General features: G+C 42.3%; 1 protein-coding gene across 6 annotated transcripts in view; it reads right to left on the bottom strand.

Moving 5' to 3' along the window:
* mib1 (MIB E3 ubiquitin protein ligase 1) overlaps positions 1-24,308 on the bottom strand; it is a 60,271-nt gene that overhangs the window by 24,029 nt on the left and 11,934 nt on the right. For all 6 annotated transcript variants that reach the window (XM_082513716.1, XM_082513718.1, XM_082513717.1 and 3 more), the window contains 9 exons: positions 22,522-22,626; positions 21,416-21,482; positions 20,864-21,068; positions 19,431-19,614; positions 18,261-18,405; positions 17,995-18,128; positions 17,063-17,170; positions 16,722-16,919; positions 15,937-16,088 (listed from right to left, as the gene is read on the bottom strand). In XM_082513716.1, the coding sequence (XP_082369842.1) occupies positions 15,937-16,088; positions 16,722-16,919; positions 17,063-17,170; positions 17,995-18,128; positions 18,261-18,405; positions 19,431-19,614; positions 20,864-21,068; positions 21,416-21,482; positions 22,522-22,626 (1,298 nt within the window). The remainder of the gene's footprint in view (positions 1-15,936; positions 16,089-16,721; positions 16,920-17,062; positions 17,171-17,994; positions 18,129-18,260; positions 18,406-19,430; positions 19,615-20,863; positions 21,069-21,415; positions 21,483-22,521; positions 22,627-24,308) is intronic.

Below are 24,308 nucleotides of genomic sequence, written 5' to 3' on the forward strand. Positions count from 1 at the left end.
TTGCAAGCATGTCTGTAGTCAGTGCAATCAATGCTGTTGCTATGTGGGGGGGGGCACTTTTACAAACCCCCTCGTTGTAAAGGAATGCTAAACAACCAGCAACCATGCGAAACCCTCTTCCTAACAGTACATTACAAACACTTTGTGATATACCCTGTGAAGCTGGAATCCCACTAGGTGCAAAAGCTCTTCCTAACACCAACTGGAAAGAAGGATCCATCCATCCACAATTTTCTTCTGCTTATCCAATTCAGGGTCGTGAAGTACATAAAAGTCCAGTCAAAAATTCTCAACCCTTTGAAATCTGAACTATAATAAAATTGCCAGAAAATTGAAAAATGGAGTGTTTATTGAACTGACAAGTAAAAAAAAAAAAGAATTTGCATATATGAGTTTTAATTTGTATCATATTTGCAACGCGCAGACTTTTTTTTGTTTTTGCAATTTATTGCTTGAAAATATATTTTACTATTTATTTAGAGTTTTATTTTGGGAGGGTAGGGCATATCACACTGATGATGCAGAAGTCTCAAAAACTGGCAAATACTCATGTATTAAATGTGACAGACTAGGAATTAACGAGTTAACTGCAGGTCTTACTTTGCCAGTTGTGCTAAATCATCATCCCACCATGGCCCTCAACTATCCCTTAGTTATGCTGCTACAGGCTCAGGCAGCTGGGGGCCTTTTCATACTTTTCCATGCTCGCCTATTTTCTCTTCTCTTTCTCTTCACCCTCAAGCAGTCTCTGCGGGCGGCTTAGCCCGGTTCTGTCAAATATCTCTTCCTATTAAAAGCAAGTTCTTCGTTCCCACAAACGCCAAGTACTTGCTCATAGAGGACCAATTGATTACTGAGGTTCTCTCTTATTTTAGGTTCTTTACTTCATAGTTTAAAGGATTTTCCGATGACTGCTGTAGTGAACTGAAGTGAACTGAGGCTTTCATGAGGCCTAGCCAGTACTGCGCTATAACGATATACTTGACCTAACATTGTTGTTGTACTTTAATATCACTTTTTTTTTTAAAGGAAGAAAAAAAATATAAAATATAAAAAATATAAAGTTCACACCTTTATTTTTGTACTATTTAAAAAGATTAATTTATAGAAGAAACACAGAAAAACATTAAAATATTTTACTTATTCTTTGTGCAAATGTCTTATCAGATGTAATCAAATGTTGCATTTGTTTAACACAAGTGCTGAAGTTTTTTTTTAAAGTGGAGATATGTCCTAACCGATAATCATGAAGAGAACAAGCGCACCCACCCCTTCATCCAGTGAAACAAAGCACATCCATTAGTAGACCCTTTTCTTATTGATCGATTAACTGCTCAGCTAAACATTCAGCCCTGTGCTATTCATCATGGAGGGAAGATATAAGCCATGCCGCAGAGTTTCGGGGCAGGAGGGATGTCGGGATGTAATTGAGATTAAACTGGTGGGTTGGGTAGCTGGAACAGGCAGAGAGGAGACCCAAAGGAGGGGGATACACATAACACACAAGGGCATCCTCAGCGGAGTTTGTTAGAAGCCACAAAAACCTTAACCAACTTAGGGGAGAGAATCAAAACACAAGCCCAGACGTGCATGAACGGTAAGTGCATTAACTGTGTGTAAATTTAAACAGAGTACATAAAAAGGCTGAAATTACCATTTATTCAATTTGAAGTGGTTTGCAAACAGAGAGACTGTGGGACAGTCATTTATCTAGCTGCAATTCCCAGCCTTGATTGGCCTTGTATGGTCAAGTTCTGAGCTTGAAATCCATTTTAGCCAGCAAAATGGTCATTTCTTTTAATTGAAAAGCTATCATTTGCAGTGCCAATACATTACTTACACTACACACTTAAATCTATGCAGAATTATCTCCACAATGAAAAGGGTCTGAGATGTAACTAAGGGACTGAGGTTCTTAAAAAGCTTATCAAATAAAGGACTAGCAAACTGCGTGAAATTTTTCCACCTCATGAGAAGACAATGAAATACAAAAACATTAGCTTTCTTAACATTCGGTTTTTTGCTGTTAAAATGCAGGTGAGGAGAGTAATAGGACTCGTGGAGGTACCAGTGGGAGGCTAGAATCTGGAAGTTTAAAACAGAGAAGAACAGAGAGTAAAAAGAGCGAGGGCACTGAAGACGGTGCTTTCGTACAGTATAGATGTGCACCATGATGAGACCAACTAATTAAATAGATTCTTCTGTGGTCGCGCCTCGGGAAAGCTTGAAAAAGACACTTGAAAATTAATGAGAGCTCAAAAAAAAAAAAGGAAAGAAAGAAAGCAGCACAAACTTTTCAGAGCCTCAGAGGTAAGGGTTCCACTTGTCTTCCTGCACTGCCAGGAATGTTACATATAAATATATAAATAGATAAACAACGATATTTCCTGTTGTCTAATCTCTGCGCTACACAGTCAGCCTTACTCCTCCGAATTTTGCAGTTATTCTAAGTATAGCGGTGAGAAGACAGACGCTGAACCATAGTCAGCTTGCTCTACATCTATTTAAAAAAAAGAAAGAAAAAAAATGATAAAGAGTGTGGGTGGGTCAAAAGGACACAGGGAAGTGAGGGGGTGGTATCAGAGGAGGCGGTGGTGGTAAGGATGTAAAGCAGGGGAAGGGGAAGGTTTCAAGAATACAAAAGTGGAAGCACGGGAGACCACTTTATTTGGAGCTACTAAAAATAGCGCAGCAAATGGTAGCAGGGGCTAGCTGGACTAACGCGCCTCTCTCTCCCTTCAGGCCCGTGGAATCGATAGGCTGGGAGCTGGAGGGGAGGCTTCCCGGAGCCTGCAGCCAACAGTTGCTGAGGGGGGGATATGGAGAGAGTGGAGAGGAGAGAAGAGTGGAGTGGAGCGGGAACTATTTTTTGCACTGCTTGACTAAATATGGTCAGGGAGGTGGTGAGACAAGACACAGGAGCAGCCCGGCAAAACGGGGCCAAGACATGTTTCGAATGCTTCTCTTCCCACAAAGTGCTAACCGTTTAGCGTAGCCCTCCACGACGTGGAGCCACTGGTCAGTTGGCCCCTTGCCCCCAACTTGCTGCCAGTGTGTTCTTCCTCCTAACTGCAGCAGCATCTCAATTTGATCCACTCGCCACACAAAGGTGACCCTTGCAATGCACTGGAATGTATACGCTGTGATATTGCAACATCCTCCACCTCTCGTCTCCGACAATGCTAATCGAACTTGCATGGATCACAAGCAACTATTAAAAGTACAGCTGTCTTCTACCGCAGAGACACAGCCTGCTGCTCTTCTTCTTCTTTCAATTTTTTATTTATTTTTGTAAATACCTCCATCCCATTTCCGCTTTCAAACATTCAGCAAACTCCCCTCATCTAACCTGCTGTGTGTAAAGTTCCACTGAATAATAAAAGCGCATTTTAGGAGCAGAATAAAGCTCTGGGGCTGCGCTTGTGTCGATGGAATAAGAAAAAGGAAGGGTGGGAGTACGGTTGGTACACTTTCTGCCTCATCCACCGATCAGGGCATCCTCCCAGCTCTTCCCCCTCAGAATGCACATGATGGAGAGAAGAGTGCTGCAGTTTTTTTTTTCACTCCACCCCTCCTTTTCTCCCTCTTCTCCCCTTTTTTTTCTTCCTCTCAAATAGCATCTCTTCATGTCAGCTCTACGTCTTCCTCCTCTAAAGGTATGACTTGTGTTTGTGTGGGAATGTGTGTGCATGTGTGTATGCCCGCTGCTCCCCCCTCCCTGACTCTGGCACTCAACCCGCCCCGCCAACACCCCTCCTCCTCCCCCCAATCATAGAAGCTGATTCAGCGAGTCAGGCGTGCACCCGGCACACACGATGGCTGCAGCAGCTGGAGCGCTCTCTAGGTCATTATGGCTCTCTTCACTACGGGAAGAAGGAAGAGAGGAAAGGGGAAGAGAGGAGGAGCGGCTCAGATAAGAAACTGATCTGACAGGTAATATATGCTCTTCCATCGCTTTTGGACGGAGTTTACCCCTGACGGGCCTTGATGTCTCCCCCCGTCCTGTCTCTCTTTGCGCTCTCTTCTTCGGATGCAATCAGTTATTAACCGCATGGTTTGCCTGTGAGACGCGTAGTCGAAAGGGGGAGAGGACTGTGCTGTTCTGCAGCAGCAGCAGCAGCAGCACTGGGACAGAACTTAACCAGAGAACACCTTTGGGCTTTTTTCCCTCCCCTTCTCCTTCTCTTGTTCTTCTTGTCATTAGAAAAAGGGAGGAAAAAAATCAAGGCTTTGTAAAAAGAAAAAGTACGGAGAGGAAGAGGATGCAGGAAGAGGTGAAACAGGGCTGGGGAGTTGCTGTGGTCCACATGGATTTTAGCCCTTTTTTCCTCCCCCCACCACACTCTCCACTCTATCTCTCTCATCTTTTTCTTTCTCTCTCCCTCCCTCCCTCCCTCGTCTTGCTCTCTCTCCCTCTCTTGTGTTCCTGGCACTGGCCGGACATGCTGCAGCAGCACAGCTCTTTGGCTCATTAGGCTTCATGGTTGCAGCCCTGCCGCTACCTAATGACGGACTCGTTAACTCAGACCTGCATTGGTGTGGAGACGTTTCCTTATCCACACTTCGCCCTCTGCATCCGACACCTTCCAAGATCCTTTTTTTTTGTCTTCATGACTAAAGGATACTAAATTGCTGGGACTTTTGAAGTGTCTTTTGTTGTCTTTTTGGTTCCTGTTTTTGTTTTTTGATGTTTTTTCTTTTTTAATACCAATTGTTAACTAAACAGAGGGCGTGGGTGGTCACTGCCTTTCTTAATTGATAGGAGGTAAGTTTGAGGATGCGTCGCACTCTTTGAGACCAAGGTTGACCGGCTGAGGCGGAAGAGTGGAATTGTGACCAGAGGAATGACGAAGCATCAGAATAATGAACAGCGGGCAGGTCATGAGTTCTGAACAGGAGGAAAAGCGGATTGACAGCACACAGCTGTGAGAAGTGTATTAACACAGATGTGGGAGGAAGGAGGGGGAATGGTGGGAGGGGATATTGGGCAGCAATGGCTGGCTGAGTAGATGTGTGTCACTGGCTGAACCCAGAGCACTTAGGGTAGTAACCCAGTTTCTTCTCTCTCCCCCTCTCTCTCTCTCTTTTTGAAGCAGATTGGTGTAGGTTAGGTAGGGCATGCAGGGCACACAATACTGCAGTGCTATCGCCAAAACCAGAACAGACACAACAACCACTGGGCTAATTTGCTGGTTCATGTCTCCCCAACCTCCACCGTGCCCTGTGTAGGAAGGAATTTCACTCCCTCTCACTCTCTCTCGGGCAGCTGTGACATTTCCTAAGCAGGACGTCACACCTTTAGGACCAGGCTCATCCACCTGCCCAACCCCATCTCCGTGCTGAGAACAACAGTCACCTCCACTTACACCTACCCTCATTACTATTCTAAACGCTTCAACTGCAAAAACATTGCACCACGTTTCCCATTTATTCAGTCCTCCTTGGCCACCTTAGTCTCCAAATTCACACCTAAGCTGCTCTCCCCTAATCCATTTTTTGTTGCATCCACTGCCTCAGCATTCAGCCTGCCGGCTAGCTTAGTGTGGTTGGAGGCAGTGTCGACTTGTGGAATGTGCTGGTCCGGGGCAAAGATTCATTAGAGACTTGCTGTACAATTCTCACCACCATGCAAATGGTTATTGATCTGGTCCACCCGGCAATAAAACAGCTGGTTCCACTGTAAACACAGACAAGTGAGGTTTGATCAGAGGGAAAGGGAGACGCAAGAACAGTCTATGTGTGGTAAAGGGAATGATTAACAGAGAGAGGGGGAGAGAGAGAGAGAGAGAGAGAGAGAGAGAGAGAGAGAGAGAGAGAGAGAGAGAGAGAGAGAGAGAGAGGGAGGGAGGGAGAAAGAGAGGTGGCGATGACGGTGTGTGTGTGTGTGTGTGCGTGTGCGTGTGTGCGTGTGCTGGGGGGGGGGGAGAGACCAGGACCAATCCACAAGTGCTGAGTGGGCATTAGCGCCTTCATGTGACCTATGGCCTGCCTCTGTGCCTAAAGCCCAAATCCTGCTCACAATAGCTTCCTGTTCAACTTGGATCACCCTCATTTTCAAACATCAGCAAGCGCTCCAGTTAGCCACTGGGGACGTTGCTGACACCAGAGAGACAAGGGACAGGAGAGAGAGGGGGGACGGTACATATCGGTCCGTGAGAGGTGGTTAAAGGGGGAAAGGACACCAAAAGCGGGGCGGGAGGTGTAATAAGAGAACGAAATGATGGTGTGGAGGAGAGGAAGCGAGGGTCTAGTGGGTGGAGAGAAGTGATATGTTTAGTATGTCAGCGGGACCGCTCAGCTTATAGGTGCACCCCTGCTCCCAGGACACCGCAAATGATCGTCATACGAGAGCGAGCGCACCTTACAACACTTTTTTTTCCCTTTCCCCCCCCCAAGGAGAAAACTCTTATCTACTCTGCTGCTGCTTTTTTTTTTTTTTTTTTAAACCTCCGACCACTTAAAATCTACCTCCTCGACATTTTTCCTGGACAGAGAAAAAGGCCACCTTTTGACTGCCTTAAAAAAAAGAAAGGAAAAAAAAAGCTGTATTCCTCCCTCTGAGCCTTCTGGTTTCTCCCAGTTGCCTGGAGGACAGCAGGGGTCACTGGGACAGTCGACTATGGTATGGACTCTAAAACTTCTGTTATGTTCAGGGGCGGGGGGACTGGCTGTTCAGCCTTACATGGCAACCAAAAGGAAAGCCTTGAGTGTTGAACTGAATTTACACTCAAAGTCACCTTACAGTGCAGACTACCATACTTGGGAGAGAAAGAACGGTGAGGAAAAATGTTCTGCTCCTAACTTCCTGACCTTGGAAAGAGGTGAGAAAATTTCATATCTAAGATTACCTCCTTGGTGCACATACTTCTTTATGTACCCATATGAACATATGATAGCTATGGAATGTAAAGAAGTATGTATTCTTGGTGAGGTTCGAGCCCTCGTTCTGGAAAACTGATGTGCAGCACTGTTACAGGATACGTTTATGCTTTGTGTCAGATGGTGAAAAGAAAAACAGCAAACAAAGGTAAAAGTGAGGCAGGAAAAGAGTGAATTAATCTAAGTGGTGAGGCTCATACATTAGCTATACTGTCTCTGGGCAGTCTCACTGCAGCAATACTCGCTGTAGGGAAGTTTCTGCTTTCTCAAACTGGCTGACTTGGCCAATAAAAATCTCTCATCCAAGATACGTTAACAATTCATTTGACAATTACTTAGCATAAAATGATTGCAACCATGTTTTAGGCTCTGACAGCAACCTACACCAGCTATGAGCAGCTGCCTTGTGAGAGTGTCATATGAACAGAGCTTCCTTTCATTATTGAGTGATTTTGCTGCATTACAGCCCTTGAAATTCAGCCAGCTGCAACTTAGCACCAACTTCAGCGAGCGGTATGCTAGAGCTGTTGGACCATTAATACCATAATCTTTTCCAGTGCTGCAGCACAGTTCAAGTGGGGAAAGAAAGCAAGGTGAATTGAACCAGCAGCCTGCCACAGTTGCTGGCTGTTTAAAAATAAATAATAATAATTATAAAACAACTAAACGGAAAAAAAAAAATGGAAGAGCGGTAAATTGTTGCTGAGAAGGCAGAATGAACTGTGGCCGCTATTGCTGCTGTCACAACCCGGCTCTAACCTATTGCTGTAACATATAGCTTCCGAGTTGACAACCTTGTGTGTTTAACTATGGCCACCCTTCCTTTATGCTAGTGCCCTTATCGACATCCCCACCCCACATCAACCCCGCTGCCCCGTTCTCCCCTCCCTTTCTCTGATTTCTGTGCTCTTTGTTCACGTTTGCTATGCTTGCCAAATGCTTTGCTGGGCTGCATGGCAGCCAGATTAGACCATCAAAAAGTGACAATGCAGGATCAGGGTCAACTCTGGCCTGTCAGCTGATTCCAATTGTCAACTGTTTCAAACAAATAAAGGCAACAGAACATAGGCAGAAGCGCAGTGACAGAAATGAAGCGAGGAGGGGAAAGAGGGAGGCGGGGAGTCGTTTGCATGGAGAGCTATTCATATCTAACACTCTCACCTATTCTGACCCCCGCTGCAGCCCGTGTCTGGATCATATATAAGGCTTGTACCAATTTTAGCACAGATTTACCACCCTTTAACCCACTTTAATATACACAATTCTCCCAAATTTGGCTCCAGATTAATAAAAAAGGAGCACATGAAAGATATATTAATTATAAAAACAAGTGTGTTAAAGGAAGTGAAGAAATATCAAACCAAGTTCAGTGGCTTAACTTTAAAGAACATAAATTCATACTAGCGATGGATGAAGCCGACCTTTGAAAAGACAGGATAAACGCCTTTAAAATCCCTCTATAAAAACTCCTGCAGTGGAGTATGTACGCAACCATAGTATATAGGCTGTTGTCACATGAACTCATTAATATGCTAAGTAAAGGCCTGACTTACTCTCTTGCTTTTGAATAAAAGTAAAATCAAAGCAGAGAAGATAGGAGTGCAATAAACACATTATCTACTGTTATACGCATTTAAGCCATACAGCTGTTTGTATTCTATAAATTCGTTCCTTATTTGGGTTTTGCTCTGATTAATTTTTGTCTCTCCGAGTATGAGGAATACTGCAACGTTTTAAATACATGAGAATTTGAACAATGTTTAATTGTCGATTGCAGTTTTTACTATCTGGAATCAAATTAGCTTATAAGAAGTCCTCGAGGAACAGAGAAACTAGCAAACAGAAAAGGTCATTTCAATCCCAATCGAAAATAAAATACAAACCAACTTCTTTATTAATTTAAGAAAAACAGAGTGAAGCAGGCTTTTAAGCCTTTTCCCCTGCATTTATACCCATGTGGATCATATTCTCTCTGTCTTTTCTGTCAAAACATCAAAGGCAGGTGGGGTTGTGTGGCTCGCGCCTGCATGTTTCACCCAGGCCTTCAATAGCAATGACCTGCTGTCTGAGTGACAAACACAGCAGATGCTGACATTATCAAATGCTAAGTGCCTGTCGTCCCCCCCGTGCTTTTGCCCTGTTATGGCCCTTAGACGAGGTGAGCGGCCCGGCCACCTGACTCTGAGGGACAGTGTGTGTCTACGTGTGTGTATGTGAGCAAGCGTGAACGTGCATGTGTATGTTACAAATAGACCTGCCTCTGGTGTGCCATATCAAGCCGGCCCTATGCTGACCTCCATCCTGTCTACAAGCAGTCCGGTATATCCCTCAGCTGTCGCCGGCCACTCTGAGAACCTAATTTGTGCCACGGCAGGAAAAGTCAATAATTATAACAGCTGTTTCGACATTTGTTAGCACTGTGAAGGAATGATATAGTTTAAAAAAGTGCCAAACAAATGTCACTTGACTGTATTTTAATGCAGCACGGGTGCTCGAGTCAAGTGTTTTACAGCACAAATGAGAAAAAACACTGCAGCTATTAAGATTTTAAAGAAAAAACTATAACACCCCTATGCATGGCTAAAATATGGAGATTGTTTTATGTCTCTACGATAGCAGAAATTGCTTAATGATTTCATAATTAGCAACAACTGCAATAAGTTTAGAAACATTCTTCTCCATGTGGGTGCTCTTGATCATTTTTATATGAACATTGTAATGACTTTAGGTACAAAACTGTACAATACTGTACTACCACGGAGCCCCGAAAGAGACATAAAATAATCTGCCCTCAGTCACTGTTCAATGTTCACAGTACTCTTTATACTGCAAATCAGTCCCCGTGACTTAAATGACTGGTTTAAATGAATGCTGTGACTTGACACCCCTCAGTGCTGCTGCAGGAGTATGAGTGAGAGAGTGTGTACGTAGTTATGCCTCTGCATTTGTCTGTTGGGCGTCTCGGTGACCGGAGCAGAAGCGTGCTTGCAGCAGGGCCCATCTGTCAGAGCCTGTAATTGCTTCATGACTCCAGGACATTTGACTCAAGTGCAGTGCCACAGATTATTATTATCCTTTTCTCAGGGAACAATTTTTCTCACTCTCTGAGAGGGGGGCAAACATAAAACTTAAAAAGATAGTGAGGAGGATAAATAGACTGCCTGGGAGGCAGCAAAGGAGAAAGTTGGGTAAGCTTAATCAACTGTACCTGTGTGTTATTGGTGTGCTGGTAAATGGGGTGGAGGGAGCTAAATGTACCTGTGTGTCACACAGAAGTGGATGAATGTGAAGAGGCAAAGGGAAAAAATAGGAAAAAGAAACCCGGCAAGTAGGTTTGCATGCCGTGATGAGCCACGTGTCCATTTTTTTAAAAAATGTCTTCATGTGTTTCCTTCCTTCCTTTTTTGGATAAAAAAAGATTGCTGTATTTTTAACAGTTCAAGCGTTTTGTCTCTGACACAGTGACTCCACAATGCTTTGCTAAAGCTGGTAAAATGGAACCAAATCACCTCTTGAATGGATTTGGTCCCCTTCAACCAGCTGTAGCTATGCTTTGATGACTACCGGAGCTCCTTTTGCTGTGACGCATTCAAAACAATCACTGGAATAACAGCAGGATACTTTTTGATGATGATGGCTTATGGCTTTCTCTCCACCAGCAACATCTGGAGTGTTCAGTGACTGTGCTAAACTTGTCTCATTTGACTAATAAAGAATCCAATCGCAGCTTCAAAACTCTTGTATGGTCCCCTTTCCTGAATCTGTGTTTCCCCTCTCTCTGCCTCTACAGGGATTTATAATCTCACCAGACTATCAACGGCTGTTTCAAAAATAGCAGGGGGACAGAAGTGCGGTGTGCAGTATTTCAGAAATACACCACTCACATGTCTGTGTGAGAATGTACGGCTGTCTTGCTAAGACACTTTCTAAACTCACTGTCACTAGATGCTAACAGTCAATTACACTGTGGGTGGGAGCAGGTAAAAGGGAGGTAGGGGGGTACAATGGAACTGCAAAAGAGATTGTGAATAAGAAATACAACAGCAAGACTGCAAGAAACCCAAGAAGGAGCAAAATATAGCCGTTTAGACAATGTACATTACACACAAGCACACTGAGACTCTTTGGACTCCTTTTCATTAAGCCTGATGTTAGTGATGTTAGACTAGCTGGGGTAGATGAGAGCCAGATGCTTCGGGGACAGAAGCTTCACGCACAAATCACAGGAGCAAACAGCTACAGGCTCCCACATTCACTCGCTGTGGGTGCAGAACAAGCAGGAAGCGCAAACCTAACTCCCTGTCACAGGACGTCTCCTGCCCGCACACATGAACTCCAGAAAATGTCAAGGGCATCTGGTCAGGACATTGTCAGAAGTTATCGTTTTTCACATGTACCACACAGCAAGAGATCGTTCCAGTGAGCATTCGTTCTTTCTTCTGGAAATTTAGTGTGTTTTGTTTAGGTGAGGATGGTGCCTCGCGTTGAGCTTGAGGACACGGGACAACCCCTCGCTAGCTGTGAATTCACCTGAGTGAATAGGTATTTGCGCTATTCTCTGGACCTAGCATGTTAATGGACCTAACTGGACCCAACTGATTAATCCCCTTGTGCCTCAGATCTTTGCATTCAAACACACGTCTCTATCGGCGGGAAAGTCCTAGAAAAGTCCAGGACTGCAGTGCATGTAAGAAATGCCTTGGATGCCCTTTTTAAAAAAAAGAAAGAAAAAAAAAAGAGAGAGAGAAAATATAAAACATAAATATAAAAATCAGTGCTAAATCATTTTTTTCCACAACTGATCTAAAAGATGTAATTTGTCTAATTATTTAAAGCAATTAAGAGGATGTGGGTATAGCATACAGACATTGATTAAATCTCAATTTGATTTAACAAACTTGGTTATAAATTCTTTTTCATTGGACTAATGACCATGAAATGCATTTGTGCACCATAACACGCACTAGTTTTCTCAATCAAAGCAGTCCAACTCGATTAGGCTGAAAGAAGCAAGAGTGAACAAACCTCCTGTTTCATCGATGTCAGCGATAAAGAAAATCTGAACATGCAAACGTTTTAATGCAAACATTTGACCCATGTCTCCACTCCTTTCTAAGTGGGATCCCTATTACAATACTACCATTATGGTGGTGCCTATTAGTGCCGACATTACAAAGGGAATAAATGTCTGCATTTCAGAGCACAGTGTGATCTCCTGCACAACCCTCCATCTCCTCAGGTGAGCCAATTACCATACGGGGTTTTGCCTGTATGTTGCCGTATTAAAAGAAAGCTGAGAACTATAAGGGGAGAGGGAGGAGGGCAAATATTACAAGGAGGTGACACGTAAAAGGGTACGGACGGCCGCTGCAGGGCTTGTTTAGAGCCCGTTTATGAGTCATGGGCTATTAATCGTATTGTTTACAGTATTGTAGCAGCTACTAGCTTCGAGCAGCCCGGGGGAAAGACACAGAGATGAGCCAGGCTCCCCTTGCAGGCTAGAGCTGTGGTAAACACACAGGGAGAACACACAAGAAAATCCTTCCCGGACATGTTACTGCTGGTTATACCAGCACTTTCAATTTACTAGCAATTGTAAAACTTAACAACTAGCTTTAATTTATGAGGAAATGCCTTAACATGCTGCAGCCGTGTCTATGTGTGAGTAATGAACAAGGTAAAATATAGTACAACTCCCCAGTTCCTGCTGCTCGCCTGTTGGTAGAGTTGATTTGTCTCAGTGTTTGGGACTCCAAGTTGAAAGATTCATCTGTCACCCACAGGGTTCTTCCTATGTGTCTTCCTCAATCTTGTTTCCACTGCTGGAAGACCCACCCACGCACATAACACATTACAAACACACCAGGGACTCTGACGCAGTCTCTACTTGAACCCAAAAGCCAGCATTTGATGTTTAGAACATACATCACTTAGCGTAACAGAAGAGAGGAAGCTCATTTTTAAATTGTTTTTCGCACTGTCGTGGAATTACACGGCAACAAGAAAATTATATTTTACACTTGTTTGAGCCACGAATGCCAAAAGAGTCTGTGCTCAAACACAAGCAGGTCATCGGACTTATTAACCTGACGGGTTTTGTTTGATATCCTCCATCTCACTGCTCTCTGATTGGCTTCCAGTTTCAAGCAACTCTCATCTACAGCCATCAAGGCTTTTACATTTTTTTCCCCCTTTTGCAGAAGTATGTCAGGAATTTCTTTAAGCACTCAGTCAAAACAACTGCCTCTCCACTAAAAACACGCCAGACAAGGTGCTCCCACTTCAGCCTAGGGAGACATTTCCGAGGGCTTTAGGACTTGTAGACCGTCTCCACGATATTGCAGGAGCCCGAGTGTGAAATAAAAGTAAATGGGCAGACTGCAGAAGGTGACATATATCTTTGTCTTTCTGACGGCATGGGGACAGAGTGTGGACTGAGACAAGCAAAGAAAGCACAACAGGGCCTTTGATATAGAAACCACCGTACTCAAATGAATCTTTCAGCAGGTCAGCTCTCTAACATATACTCTCAAACCCGACAGACTATTCTATTTAAATATTTAAAATGCAAATATCTTTTTTTTTTTTAACGGTGCCATTTATTCCTTGAGCATGTTTACTGTTGTTCATTAAAGTTTAAAGGTTGTGCAATAAAAGATAACGGTGGCCTTGCAATATTTTTTCCGCCCTCACCCTCTCGGATAACACAGACAGACTCGGACTGCAAACATATGGCCAGTTTTTCAGTTTCCTGTCTGTCATTTTCACTTCTTTCTGCAATTTATTCAATCAATTCTGAAATAGATTCAACAAAGACAGCCCTGAATCTATGTAATCATGTTTAATTACAGAATTTCAGGGATCATCAACTCTGGAATTACCTGCTGAAGAGAAGCAGGCAGGCTGGTTATGTATCATTTCAATAACAGAAAATAAATGAAACACTGCAGACTTCATTTAACATATTTCTGCACCTGTTTTTGTTTTTCCAGAGCATGCCGTGTATGAACACTGGCTTCATATTTCATTTAACTTATAATTTATATATTATAATATTAATATAATATATTTTATAAAACTGGATCTGCAATTTGCAATTTGCTTTTGATATATATATATATCTCGATATATATATATATATCTCGATATATATATATATATATCTCGATATATATATATATATATCTCGATATATATATATATATATATATATATCTCGATATATATATATATCTCGATATATATATATATATATATATATATATATATATATATATATATATATATATATATATATATATATATATATATATATATATATATATATATATATATATATATATATATATATATATATATATATTGCCAATATATTTGAACAAGGACAGATTTTAGCCTTGATAAATGCAGTTTTCTGTATTAATAAAGTGATTTTTAGGAGGTTTTTTCAATCTGAAATTAATCAATGTTAGAAACAGGCACTGGCTTTAGATAATCTGACCTACAGGGTACCAGATGTGGAGGGGCTGGACCAGGCCTGTGACCTTTGACAGGTGTTCCACAGCCCTGTGACCTTAATTCCATTTGTCCTAGTGCCAAAGGAATAAATGCCAACGAAGGGGAATGACATTTAGCCTGGGATAACCACGCTCATGTGGAAACACACACCTGAAGCACTCACAGCGGAAAGCAGATGTTAACTTTTCTAGAAACTGCTCCACTCCCTTTACCGTGGCGATGAAACATCAATTTCCATCACCTTAAGAGGTGGATGATAAACCTGATACAGTCATTGCTCAGAGCCATCTTTAATATGCTCATGGCTTAGAGAGCAGAATAAAACAGATAAAGACTGGAAAAGCAACCTGCTGGCCGGGAACAGCACCGACAAGGACAAAACGAAGTGCTGCCGCTGCACTGCAAGCCACTCCACACACGACACACACAATCGTGGAATAGCAAAACAGTGTGCAAACAAACACAAACGCTCCAGGTTTTTAGCTGTACCAATATAACAGTCAACACAGGAGACCACAGCATCCTTTTGAAAGATAGATACGCCTACAGTTCTTTAAATTAAATAGTCAATATAACTGAGATACCAAAGTAGAGCTTACAGGAGGATAACTTTTCTTTTAATTTCTTTTAAAGTGTTTTCAACTTAAACAAAAAAAAGCAGCGGATTCAGTGGAAGCAAATTTCAGCATGAAATTGGTAATTGCCTTTGAGATACTGCAGTACCACATTAAATTAACCCATGACTGTCCTCATCTAGACAACAGAAGGACTCAGTTAAAGAAGTGTAACAGTTATTGGACCTATACTAAGTACAACTATATTCCTGTAGGGTGGTGAGCCCAAATCCTTCATCAAGAGGAGGATAATGAATGATTCTGCCTGGCTCTCTGTCTTCTAGCTGCTAACAAGCAAAATATAAACCCTACTTGTTGTAGTTTTAAATAATTCTGTGCATTGTGTGGGTTCATTAGATTGAAATTAATCCTCTCTTCCTGTTTGATGACACATCAAATTTAATCTCATGCAGAAAAGTGTGAATAATATATCCAGGGTTTTTCCTACATATAACAAATTCACAGACATTTTTGTTTATTAAATGGCCAGGCCAGAAACAAGACGGTTAAATCACCAGGATAAATAAACAAAAAAACAACTCATATACTGAGACCATCTCATCACTATTTCTGGGGCAGGGAGACCAACTAAAATGTGATTTGTACACCACACAGACACTTCAAGATATTTGGTGTATCGCACAGTGTGGGTTCAATATGGCGTTTAATCACTTTATTCATATTCATAAAGTTCTCACTGAGGCAATTCTCTGTGGGACTTTCCTGTTAATCTCTGGAATTTGAGAATCAACAAATGAATCAATTAAATGTGGTTAATTTAGTGTGTGGACATAAGTTATGCACATGTCTCTAATTTTGGTTCCACTGAGCATATGAAACCGTTATTAACTGAGATCTGCATCGGCAGATTCCACTGAAACAAGCCTTCATTCGTCACAGTCGCCAAACCGAACATGTCACACACCTGGGGTTTCCTCTCAGGGCGGCGTGATGCAAAGCATTGAACCCGTTGTTGTTGGTGATGGTGACGTCAGCACCCGCCTCCAGCAGCACTGACAGCATATCATCTCTCTTCTTACTAATGGCATCGTGAAGAGGTGTGTCACCCTCTGAATCCTGAAGGGGAAACCTTATGTTAAGGACTGCTGTTTAAATAACGTAATTACAAGTCAGGTCTACAATGACCCCTCAAGTGTTACAATGTACTTCAAAAGCAGCTTATTCTATTCAAATTTATTTATATTGCACCACATCACAACAATAGTCGCTTCAAGGCACTTTTTATGGTAAGTAAATACCCTAAAATAATACAGAAAAAACACCAGCAATCAGACAACTCCTATCAAGCACTTGGCAACAGCGGGAAGGAAAAACTCCCTTTTTGACAGGTAGAAAGCTCTGCGTGCCATCTGTGAACGCCACACTGTTGCTGTTTTGTTGTATACAATGTGGAAATTTCTGTAGGACGTCCTGCGCCTTTACTGAAGTCTTTCGCACAACACTCAAGCCACTTTGTAACTTAATATTTATACCTTTGCTCCCTTATTGTGTGTTTTTTTTATTGTATGCTTTGACACAGTGTTTGCTTTTTATCCTCTTGTTTTGTCATTTATATATCTTTTTATATATCTTTCACAGCAGCACCCACAGTTCAGTTATACATGTACAATGACAAAATCGGGGGAAGTAAGCAACTAAGCTATGCCATGAAGTATTTTCTTAAAGGTAAATAAGTCAAGCGATACATACCTGAAGGCTAGGGTGGCAGCCGAAGTCCAAAAGGGTTTTAACCACCTGTAGATGGCCCTTGTTGACAGCTATGTGTAATGGAGTCTGCCTTCGTTTGTTCCTGGCATTCAGGTCTGCACCGCCCCTGTGCAGCACTTCAATGACAGAGCCTTCATCACCAAAAGCTGCGTGGTGCACTGCTCGGTCTCCATCTTTATCCTGGGAACAGTGACACATCCAAATAATGACTCAGTATTGTGTGAAATCTGGTGCGAAATGCAATATAAAAGAAAGCTGAGATGCGTTCGTGATAAGAAGAAGCACACATCAGAGACAGGTTATTTTTTTCTAATTAGACAAACCTCAGCCTCCAGGTCCACATTGTGTTTAAGAAGCAGCTTTAGGACATCCACGTGACCGTTCTGACTGGCTGCCTGCATAGCGGTGTGTCCAGCACACTGCCCGTTCACCTGGAAAAACACATCAAGAGTCACTCAGAATACGGCCGCGTGTCAGCGTGCTGTTTAATGTTTAGAGCTGCCAAACACATGGTGATGAGACTGGTGAGGGTGTGTTTTAAATATTTGGATGTTGTACATGTGCATCCACAGTTGTGTGAGCAAGTTTCATCACCAACTGCAGCACTGCAAAAACTCAGAGCATAAATATTAATGTGAACTCCTTTGGGAGTCTCGAGACGTCTCTTGTCCTGGCAGCCAAATCACTTGGCCAGCCTCAGTGTGCTCAGCTTTAAGCAAATAATTCCACTGAAAGGCAACGGGGCATCTGGCCAGCACTCACCAATGACACACACACACACACACTCATTCAGTCTCCCTTTCTCTAAAGTGAAGACGGCATGGCAGACTGACGTAATCTTTTTTCTAGACCTATAGAAGGCACAGATTTCTGTCCTGCTGCCTGAGTAAGAACAAAATCTACAACCGTGTGGGGTTTGTAGATCTCCACTTGATTCTGAGAGTGAATCAGGCTCTGTGCTGCAGTGCACACCAGTGTTCATTGGTGCCTCCTTTGGGCCCAGCCTTAATGCCTTTCAGATTGAGAGAGGTGCAGGGGTGGGAGGATCTTTGAGAGGTTTCCTGGGAGACTCTCCTCAATATAGCCTCCTCAATATACTGAGAGAAGAGCCGAGCACAGCCAGGGGTATTCCAGCTCCAATTATAAATGTACCTATATCTTCTGCATAGGTTTAATGGTAGAATCATTCATCAAAAAGTCATCTAGAACTTCAACAGTTCCTTATATCAAAACATCAAAATGCTGGAGCACTCACATCCACATCAGGTCTCTTAAGAATGTCCTCCACTTTGGCCAAGTCTCCATTGGCTGCTGCCTTGACCAGCTCCTCATTGATGTCCCCAGACTCTTGTGTCTCAAATAGTTTCTTCAATAACTGAGACAGGCGTTCTGGACAAGCGAGCGGAAAACATCAGAGATTGATAGCATGTAGGTGCCAGATAACAGAGAGCAATGAAGCAATGAGGACAAAAAACTAAAAATGATGCTCTCTCTGAGTTAGCGGTGCATGTTCGCACATACCTCCAGAGGCGTTGCTGACAGCGGAGCCGGAAGGGGCGATCTTGGTGACGGCAGCAGGGTTGTACGTCCAAGATGTCCCACAAACCTCGACCTTAAGGTCACTGTCAGAGTAGATCTGCTGCACACGGCCTACCTTGCCCAGGGTCTGTTTAGAAATGTTGTGACAAACTCATTAGTATATGAAGGCTTATTGTCTTTGGGCTACGTCCTGTGTAACACAGTCTGTAAGTGGCAGAGGACAGATGAAGAGGGACTGCAGTGAGGAAAGTAGAGCTGCGAGGGAAAGGATAATGTGGAAAGTACAGCAGCTCAAAAAGCCAGCATCCTACACAGAGCAGTTTATTATAAAATAAAACACTGACAGAAAAAAAACAAGGTATGAGAGATGTTTGAGCAATGTTCTTATTATTCAGAGTGTACTCACTTGCACAAGAAAGAAGATGGATATAAAAGAAAGACCCTTCTACTTGCTAGACCATTTTTCATCTATACAGGCAATTTGGAGAGGACAGAGTATAACGCATTCCAATTTTGAATTATATCATCTCGATCCCAGCTATAAGGGAAAGAGGCACTTTGAGTGTGTTGAGCCGGGTCTGGGGCTGTCCTGGAGGATGTCATCAATAACGGGGACTGCTGCAGCAGAAGCGGCAGCAGGCGGCAAACAGCCATGGTTAGTGATCAAAGCTACAACCCATCTCAGAGTTTTAAGGCTCATTAGCTGCTGAGGGGGGCCAGTTTGGCAGGAACAAGTGGCATATTGGAGTAGACTGGCGTTACATAACCCACGGCATGCTGGGCAGCGATGAATAAACTTCATAATACGGGAAGAATAAAGTCATGTTAAGACTGAGAGAAGATTTTTTAAAAGAACTGGCAGCAAAGCATCCATAGATTTTACACAATGCTGCGTGTAAAGTCTTGTAGTAACTAAGACAAATGTAGCTACAATGAATTTCATTACATGTCCCTCTTTGTAGAAAAATTGTATTTATCTATACACATTTATTAAATAAATTTAATTTTTTTCCCCAGCAAATCCTTAACCATAAAAAATTTATTTAAACATGTCCACATTTATTTCCTGTTTCTATTAATGTAACAGCCTCAACGTGATGTGAGTGCGGTCAACTCTGCACAAATCAGTGTGAAAATCTATTAAACTCTTACAGGCAGCATCGCCTCAGCCCATTCTCCATGGCCTCTTTGTAGTAACTTGATGCGGTCAATGTCGTAGCAGATCTGGACCAGGTCTCCCACATGGAACTGGGAAGTGCCTCCCTCTGCACCAGCTGCGACTTCGCCACTGCGCACTACGTTAGCCTTTGTCAGCACTGCTGGGTTGAACGTCCATCTGAGGACAGAGAGAGCGATGCATTCAAGCAACACCGACTAGCTCCCCTAAACTGTGATAGCTGATGTGAGGTATAGAATTTGAGCAAGCTACGCTGGAGCAATAAATAATAAGGCACCAATAAATGGGCAAAATGGGAGCATTTCTTCTGAATTAATGCAAGCATTTCTCCCCAGACGTGAATGTGAGAGCATAAAGTGTTCAGGCTTCACTGATGTTTGATTTCTGACACAAAGCTTGCAAAAAAAAAAAAGAAAAAAAGGGGCAAACTTTTTTCTTTTTTTTGCTTTGGTGAAACAAAAATGGTGCATGAATTGTCTAGCTAGGAACTTTTCATTTTAAACATCCTTTAATTTACAACATTATTTAATTTGGATTTATTTCAACAACATAATTCTAGGCAATATTAATGAATGCAAAAAAAACTATAGTAAAAAAAAAATTGCTGTTATTGAATTTGCTTTTTTAAAATCAGTCAGGACTCATTCAAAGATGGTATGTGAAGCAAGGAAGTATCACTCTGTAACAAGCTTCTTTCAGCTACTCCCTTACCCACAAGGGATAGTCACAGTGGATGTATCTGCATATTGAATTTAGCCCACATTTTACACCGGATGCCCTTCCTGATGCAACCCCTCTGAGGGTCTGCTCCTCTTGTTCGTGTGTTAGGCAAACGTGTTACAAGCCTCACTGTGTAATTAAACTGCAAAAAAAAAAAAAAAAAAAAAAAAGCAGAGAAAGCGCATCTATACCTCCAACAGAGCAGAAGTCTGAAAGGTCTTCTCCCCAGTAATTATCTTCACAGCATTTGAATAATTTAAGCTCATCAACGTAATAAAAATAAAGTGGGCTAAATTTAGACCGCTTTTACATTACTGGTCCACATGCCCAATATTAAACGACTCCCAAAAGAACTTGATCGAGGTATATCTATGATCACTATCAAAGAGCATGTTGAGAACATTTAATAAACACTAGAAGCGACAAAGTGCTTTTACATTCACAGAAAATCCACTTTAATTATGCATTTCACTAGAAATTGACTGCTAATTTATTGAGAGTCTCTTCTCTCGAGTGTTAAAAAGCATAATTACATCCTACGGTGAAGATGTGCTGAGAAGTGTTTTGCTGCTTCTGAATGACCTTAAGTGGAAGGGGTTATCTAAAACTAAGAAATATGTTTTTTAGTAGTCAAATACTAAAAAATAAGTAAATCAATTATTCCGAGCCTCCATGTCAAGCGCTGCACCTGTTCCCGCTGGGGTACTGAACCACAATGTCGTGATCCTCATCGATGCCGCACACTGTGCCGGTGGTGGTGAGCGTCTCAAACATGCCGTCAGTCCACCCTCCGTGTCCATGCTGGAGGGACTGTACAATCTCGAGATCCAGATCAATGTTTACCAGGTCCCCAATCTGAAGGCCACCAGGATTTCTGTTGCCATTCTGTTCACCTGAGACGATTAAGGTAACGTTAGATTTATTAAAAATGTGATTTGCACGAGTTGCCCTGAAGAGAGGCAGCACTGCAGAGTGATTGTATATACTACACATCAAAATTTGTTGCAGTTTTAAACCCAGAAAGACAATTTATTCCACGAGTACCTGAACACTGTAACTGCATGACCTGAGTCTATACCTGGTTTTGGAGCCATGTGACTATGTAGTGCTGACATCTAGTGGCCACACAGACTTTACTACAAGAAAAACTCCTCGAATGTCCTTGAATTCACTGCACCAGCACGCTAGGTGAACAAATTGGTGCAATAACGACGCAGACATATATCACCGGCTTGCTTACCTAAAACCGGACAGTGGTCTCTGTAAAATGTCCCTCCTTTGGCATCCTGGACACATTTGAGGTCCGACTAAAAGGGGAAAAAAAGATGGAACGGGTTACATAATTAACCAAGGTAATTCCATTAGAGGGGAATAGTGATGGATAATGACACTGAGAATTTATGCACTTCAGTTGCAGAGGCACATCAGTTGCCTACAATACCCACAATATCAGTGCCCTAAGCAACATGGTATATGGCAGGAAACTGAAACACTATACTGCTACACGGAGAAAGCATCATATCATTTGTGATGACTCAGATGTGCATCCACTGTAGCAGAGTTAGAGGGCAGAGATCATCATAAGACAGTGCAAACGCTCCTCTGAACTGATGGATCGCCAAAGTCATGACTGCAACACGTCTCAGTAAATTAATAACTGTCTCTTAGACTGCATATCCAGCGGGATGTGTTTGATCTTATAGTACTGTGCACATGAAGCAGGCATCGCAACAGAGGAAACGCTTTGGCCTCTCACGCTGCGTTTGGAAAATACAGTAAGCTGCAATTCTTTTTTATTCCTTTGAAGGATTTATCCGATCTTCATAAAATAAAGCCGAAATAAAACCGTCAATACGGGGGTCTAATCCATGATTTACTTAATCCAAAGGCAGATGCCACCTACCTTCCTTTCAATCTATTAGAATAACAAAGGACAAATCTGTTATGCAACTGAGAAACCCGATTGGCCGCTTTCATAAAAAGGAAGAGGCAGTCTGCACCAATGAAGGACACGCTTTTCATCTGGAACGCGTGTGTAGCTGAGCCCATGACATCCCCAGGAGAATGTCCCCCCTTTCTAAAGTTGACCGCCATGTTCACCGTGTCCCCTTATAAAGCAGAAGGAACAGATTGCCTTTATCATGCAGATACCTCCCCCTTCCAGCTGCCTGGACAATAGTGCCGTACTCACGCTGGCTGCGTGTCTCTCACAAAGGCCTGGCAGTAAAAGAAAGAGCCTCAGCTCCACAGTTAGATACAAAAGCCAACTGACAGCTGATCTTTTGTGTGAATCCGTCTGTGTGAGGGAGTTAGTGAGCATGAGGTTCATACTAGAAGTTTGCTCACCATTCCCTCAAAGCCAACTCTGTACAGGTTCTTGGCCCCGTTGTCCCACAGTACGTAGGCAGCGCTGTGAGGGCTGGCCGCACTCCAGTCCTGGATCTCTGTTACCTGTAGAGAGAGGAGGGAGAAGATGAGAAACAGCAGAGGACACATTAAAAGCAGGGTGTTTTAATCTGAATTACATGAAAATAAAACAGCAAACATACAAGGAATATACAGCAAAGGTTTGTAAAACACCAAAGCTCTTCTCTGGGTTTTGGCTCCCTTTTGCTCAGTTCTTTGTCAAGATGAGCCCACACTGCTCTAATAATATGGAGGTCCAGGCTCTGAGGAGGCCCATCCATTACTGAAAGTGTTCCTCTGAGTGTTTTTCTAAGCAAGTATGTTTTTGCTGCTGAAAAATGAAGCCATTGCCAATATGTTGCTTTGCAGATGGTAGTGCACAGTGGGTTGATAGAGAGAGTCCCAAACCTTGACAGAGCCTCCACCGTGTTTTACAGACGGCTGTAGACAACTTGAACCAAAGACTTAAAATTTGGATTCATAACTCCATGAGATCTGTTCCCTCTGATTTGCAATCTAGTTCTTGTTTAATTTGGCATACCTCAGCCTCTTCTTCCTGTTTCCCCTACTTCTTGACAGCCACCCTTCCAATGAGATCATTTCTGATGAGGCTTCAGTAAAGTGTATCAACTGAAGGGTAATGTGAATCTCCCCAAGACTCTTGCACAGTACTACGTTGTTTCACATTCTCTGCAAGTTGTCCAGTTACTGAGTTTTTAAAGGAAAGCTTATTCCCTAAACACTAAGAAATATTAGGGGTGGGACTAATCAAGCACAAACCCAATTAGGTGTTGATGTGTTGGGTCACAATTAGATTATGATTTTGTTCTTCCTGAATTTGCATTTTCACAGTCAATGCTAAACCTTTTATTGTTTCCACAGTTATTTAGACCTGTGCAACCTCCAAGGGTATTTTAATGAAAACAAATAAACAAATAGTGTTTGTTTAAAAAGAAAGAAAAAATAGGCGTCGTTTAGCCAAAGTGCAGACAAAGCACGTTTATAAAAAACACGAGTGAGGTTTTAACTAAAAAAAAAAATCAAGTATCATGTGTTGTTGCTTTTCTTATTGGAGTTATTTATTTTTAAATCTCTATAAATCCCTGAGCATCAGTACACTGATATTAAAGCACCATTACACAGTTGTAACAAAGTGTCATCTGACACCATGTCCCAAGTTCCCACTTGCTTGTTTTTACACACTTTGGAAACATACAAGAAACTGCCTTACAAAGACACTCCCACCACTACCAGACCCTCGTTTACACAGAGATATAAAAAAAAACAAAAAACATATATTTGTACATGATAAATATAATAACGCCAAGTGCCATTCGTTCCCAGAGAGAAGGCTGTTCTTGTTCTTGTGGTGATGCACTATTAAAATATTAATAAACTCCAAGTAGCTGGCTGCGCTAAACTTCTCAGTGTGTGGATCCAAGTTTTATAATTAGAGGGGAGTGAGTGGAAATCAGTCAGGCTATTCTTGACTAGCTTGTAGGTCCAGTGTAATGATAAAACTATCACTAAAGACCCCAACAGCGTCTTTAAAGATCCTTTTTTTGATTTAGTATTCACTGGATTAAACCATCAATAATGCTATACATATACATTTGTTATGAGAACATGACTTTTAGCTGTAAGCTAACTAAAATGATGCGTTACAGGCATAAAAAATAAAAATAAAAAAGCAATAAGCTATGAATATTGGACTTCAAAATCCATTC

Source organism: Aulonocara stuartgranti (genome assembly GCF_965226115.1).
Source record: "Aulonocara stuartgranti genome assembly, chromosome: 18".
In the NCBI taxonomy this organism is placed as follows: Eukaryota; Metazoa; Chordata; class Actinopteri; order Cichliformes; family Cichlidae; genus Aulonocara; species Aulonocara stuartgranti.